Source organism: Cibotium barometz, chromosome 10 (assembly GCF_041138505.1).
Source record: "Cibotium barometz isolate CiBa-2024 chromosome 10, ASM4113850v1, whole genome shotgun sequence".
Lineage (NCBI taxonomy): Eukaryota > Viridiplantae > Streptophyta > Polypodiopsida > Cyatheales > Cibotiaceae > Cibotium > Cibotium barometz.
The window spans coordinates 47,955,375-47,960,526 of NC_141055.1; the positions used below are offsets into that span (position 1 = coordinate 47,955,375).

The 5,152-nt window shown below is 43.4% G+C and overlaps 1 protein-coding gene across 1 annotated transcript; it reads left to right on the forward strand.

The window, feature by feature from the left end:
• Positions 1-3,690: 3,690 nt before the first annotated feature.
• On the forward strand, positions 3,691-4,596 carry LOC147634986 (G-type lectin S-receptor-like serine/threonine-protein kinase At5g24080). The gene has a single exon (XM_086803319.1). It carries the CDS (start codon positions 3,691-3,693, stop codon positions 4,594-4,596), a length of 906 nt encoding a protein of 301 aa, XP_086659445.1.
• The last annotated feature ends 556 nt before the right edge of the window (positions 4,597-5,152 follow it).

A 5,152-nucleotide genomic window follows, 5' to 3' on the forward strand; every position in this document is an offset into this window, starting at 1 on the left:
GTCTCATAATTGAGCAGATTTATGCATAGCCTAGGTACGAAGCATTGGCAGGCTGCCAAGCGGCTTTTTCTCTATTTGCAGGGCACTCAGTATTCTGGATTGTTTTATCCAAAGGGGGGTGAGTCACAACTGCATGCTTTTAGTGATTTAGATTGGGCTGGATGTTATGACACACGAGTGTCCACTAGTGGGTTTTGCTTTCACCTTGGTGATTCATGTATATCATGGCTCAGCCAAGAAGGAATCAATAGTGGCTACTTCAAGCTATGAAGCTGATACAAGGAAGCTTTTATAGCTACAATTGAGTGTGTGTGGCTTGAATGTCTTATAGGTTGATTTGGGTGTTGGATAGTCATCTAGCACTACAAATTTCACTGACAGAGCCAGATCGCATTAGCAATTATAAGGAACCCAATGTTTCATGCTCGCACTAAGCACATTGAGGTGCATTACCACTTTATCAGGAAAAGACTCTGCAGTAGAGATCAGCTTGGTCTTTGTGCCTACACATGACAACATGGCAGATTTATTCATGAAGGCTCTTCCCCATGAAAAGTTTGAAGCATTTCATAAAGCTTTGGGATTACTACCTTTTCAGCATTGATTGTCCATACCTTGTACATGTTCACATTATCACTCTAGGGAGGATTTTTAGTATTATATGGTAGTGATATGTGTGAACACACTTAGGACCGCTGGGGCACTTTTTCCCTCACTAGGAGGTTTTTTTCCCCATACATATGTACACCCTCTTATCTACTCATTTTGCGGTGTGTACTTATCTTTTGTATCTCACACACATTTGTTCAATCTACTCTAGTAAGTTTGTGTGCTCTCAAGCTTCTCTATCTTGTGTGTGTGCATTGTTACAATCCTAACCCTAATTCCAACACATACTCTATTTTGGACTCGGGCACTTCAACATCTTGTTCACCATCTTGAGGACTCTAAACATCATCAACATTATTGTCAAAGTGTACGTCCACCATAATGAAAGGAAATCAAAGGAAAGGGTGCCAAAAAAGGGCGTTCACATACGAAAAGAGAGAAAACTAGGGTATATATTCATGCTTTGAAATTGTAGTAGGCTGGTCCAAAACCCTTGCAGGCTTCTCTCCAAATGGTCTTCACAAGCTCTCTCTCTTCGGTGAGAAAAAAGGAGAAGGAAGCTTGAATTTATAGGGAGGAAAAGTCGAAAGCAAGGTGTGCTTTTTGAGTTTCGTTTTTTTAACCCAAAACATATATAAAAGAGAGAAAGCTTTTTATAAAATCTTTGATGTGTTCTTTTTAGCAAGTTTTAAAATAACACTTAGTTGTAAAACCCAAAAGTATGTGGATTTCTCCAAATAAAACTGGTTGCTTGCGTTTTTTTTAAAAACCACTCACCATGCTTTTTTTAAAAAAATTTATCATGTTTAATATTTGGCAAGGGTGTACTAATCTTTTAAAAAACATATTACTTTTGTAATAACAAAACAGGTTGCTTTCTTTAAAAAAAAAGGTGTATGTGTAAAAATAAATAAATTGACAATACTGTTTTTTAATGTCACATGTCGACCTTATGTTTTTTCCTCTTGGGTAAACTGACAAGTTGCTTTCTAGAAACGATGCATGCTTTTGTCATTTGAAAAAAGCTATGCTATTTGTTTTTAGAAAATCTAATGGCTTGGGTTTTTTTTTCTCTGTGCGCACTGTTGCCTTACATGTAGACTATTTGATCTGCCCCTATGGTGTTGATGTTCTGCTCGCACGTGGACACAATGAATTCTATGGTCAATTGATTGCTAGCCCGGTGCACATAGGTAACTTTTCAACAATGTATCACTCACAGCCTACCTAGTAGCCATTCCGTGGATCTTGTTAGGCCATCGATTCTATCCATATGGGACAACGCAAATAATAGGTCAGGTCGGCCAGTAATGTGTAGTAGTACACAATGTCCTAACTCATAGGTATGTCACTTGTAGAAAAACAAACATGCATCATTAAATCACAGTGGAAAAAATCTACATCTTCCATAGAGTATGAATTAATCCCAAAAACGATTACCATTAAGGATGTAAGATGGAAAAGGGGAATACATGATTTCAATGCAAACCATGGGAAAAGTGGGGTAACACTTACAAGTTTTGGCTCCATGCATCCTTACCTCACTTGTATCAGTTTAAGGCAAGCTCTGATACCAAGTGTCAAGGGTTTCTCTCGCGAGCAAAATCTTCTCGTATCCCTTAAACACAAGTCAAACACATGTTAATCTAAATTAGTCTCGGCAAGCTCAGGCTCACCACTAAACCATAGATATGGGAACACTAGATCAACCCGCGAGCATAAAGTTCAAGGTCTTCTATAGAGCAAACCATACTGAATAGGCCCTAGTGTCCCATTCCACCATAGCCCATCTCGAGGGACCGTCAGTAGGAGGCCGTCTACATCCTATGAAGTGGCGGAAATCGGTTAGCACTTTTGTGGTCCAGGTATTGACCATCATAGAATAAAACATACAACTCCACACATAACCCCTACTTATATAGCTTTTTCCAGAAAAACGTTATACTTATGGGATTATTATTTATGAGTCACTTATTATGACTTATTGGCATTGACCCTTATAGTAATGGACTTCCTTTCCTAATCCTTGGCCCCCTAATCCCAAGATTAGGGTCGGCTAGCGCATGGTTAGCATTAGGTATGTAACATGGTGGTTTTCAACCTTGTCTCTTTTCTTGTAGTAGGCAGTGGGGCCAACTTAATGGCTTTTGCAAGTGTACGTGGTTCTTGAGCTGTGACACCACGCCCTATGGATTGTCGTAAGGCATGGGGAAGCGGTACATTTGGTCCTCTTCAAGACAGATCAAAAGGCAACTATAAAGAAAGTTTACGGAAATGGAGAACGAAATCATTTACAGACTCATTCCCATGCTGCTCATGGAGCTCTTCACGTTAACTTGGCTGGGTATAGATGTATTGAGTGGGAGCAAACTGTTGTTTGTAGGAGCAAATACCTCATCCGAAGGCCACGAAAAGATTGGATGCAAACAGCTACGATGCTGCCCGAACCAAACGAGGGCCAAGCCATGAAGCCAATGTGCAAGCAGCAATGCTCAATCGAAGGGGTGGAAGGAGTGTACAATTTAAACCTCTCTCTTTTACCCACTTGTGATGACATTGAAGGAGTGTATGATTTAAACCTCTCTCTTTCACCCACTTGTAACCTCTCTCTTTCACCCACTTGTGATGACATTGAACGAGTGTATGATTTAAACCTCTCTCTTTCAGCCACTTGTGATGACATTGAAGGAGTGTATGATTTAAACCTGGATCCTTTTCGTGTGAAAAGGCCCTTAAAGCAGATGCTTCTGTCACACATATTTGGTATGATATATATTTTGAAAATGGTTGCTTTTGACAAACTATGGTGTCAAGATGTGGTCCGATTCTCGTGGAACCTCGCCGGCGGCATGGAAATCGACGCTATGAGCCTCGTAGATACCGTCTTCTCTCTACAAGGCAGCAGCTACTTGTGTAACATTTCCTCGTGTGTATAAGTTGGTGTGCAAAAAGACAAGATGAGGACCTTGGGATCCATCGCGAGCCTGCAAGGCTCCCATCGCCGTAGAAGAGGTGAAAATCGATTATAAAAGACCCTATGAGCTTGGTGATGCGTAGTAGATACCGTCTTCTCTCTACATCATGGCAGCAGCTACTTGCGGCCGCCTGCTCTTGCTCTTCCTTCTGTCTCAGTCTGTTTCGTTTGCAGCTTCCAGTTCCCTGTATAGTCTCAGCCTCACCTCAACGCTCGCAGGCAAGGATACCCTGGTGTCTCGGAACGGACTGTTTGCCCTGGGCTTTGCCGAGGTGGGCGGCGGCGCGGGCACCAGCTCGTTTTACCTCGCCATCTGGTACCAGAGCGTCGGACCATCGGCGGACGGCCTGGTGTGGACGGCCACCACACGCTCTTATGTAGCTAGTGATGCCCTCCTGCAGCTGGACGCTTCAGGAGACCTCATCCTCTTCGTCTCCCAAGACACCAACCTTGCTATCACTTGGGCCACCCAGACACAGCACATGGGCGTTTCCTACGCAAATCTCACAGACGCAGGAAACCTTGTCCTCTACAACGCAAACTCGCAGCCCATTTGGCAGTCTTTCCAGCACCCCACCAATACACTCCTGCCGAGCCAGTTCTTGTACACGGACAATGTCCTGCAGAGTTGGGCGGCGCCCACGAACCCTTTCCCCGGCCCATTTCAGCTCATCCTGCAAGAAGATGAGAACCTAGTTGTATACAAAGGCACCGTCGACCAGCAAATCCCATGCTGGGCCAGTGGCACCCAACGCAGCGGTGGGCTCGCTCCAGGCCCTGTCTATGCCGAGCTTAATTCACAGGGCTCCTTCTTAATCCATCTTTCTGATAATCGTGAGGAAACTTTGGTACTGTACAATAGCTCGGATTATGGCAACGCTAGCAGATTAACTCTTGATTCGGATGGTTTTCTTCGCCTCTACACCTGGAATGGTGCTAACACCAGCACATGGCAAACTGTGTGGAGCACCAGCATGTCCGTCAGCTGTTATTCGCCCTCGCCATCAGTCTAGCGCCCTTATCTCCATCTCCCATCACGAGTGCAAGGTCATCCTCTCCATCTCTAGTTCCAACAACGCCAAGTGCAAAGGCACCTCCTTCTACTTGGCCTCCATCCCCACCTCAAGATAATCCCACATTTCCTGTGTGCCCGTAGTGAATGTTGCGTCGTCAATAAGCTACGTATCCATTTGTCCCCGTCGTGAATGTTGCGTCATTAATAAGCTACGTATCCATTCCCTTTCACTATCTGTGAGAAGGTGTCTAATGTCATAAATTCCTATCTTAGTACCTAAATTTCTTTGCTCAAAACCTTTATACCCTTTCTCGTCTAGAATGTGAAATTCAACAATCATTAATAGAGTCTATATATGACCAAGAGAGAGAGAGAGATGTGGTGAATGACAAGTTCAAAAAATGCTTAGAAGCTTATGTGCCAAAGAATAGGACCTCTTACTACTATGAAGCTCAGAACGAGTAGATTCAATCCAATCTAAGCATGAGGCATACACCTAAGTGCTTGGCCATTCAAGCGAGGTACTTCTCAAGTTTCTCAACTGCTTCCATGCT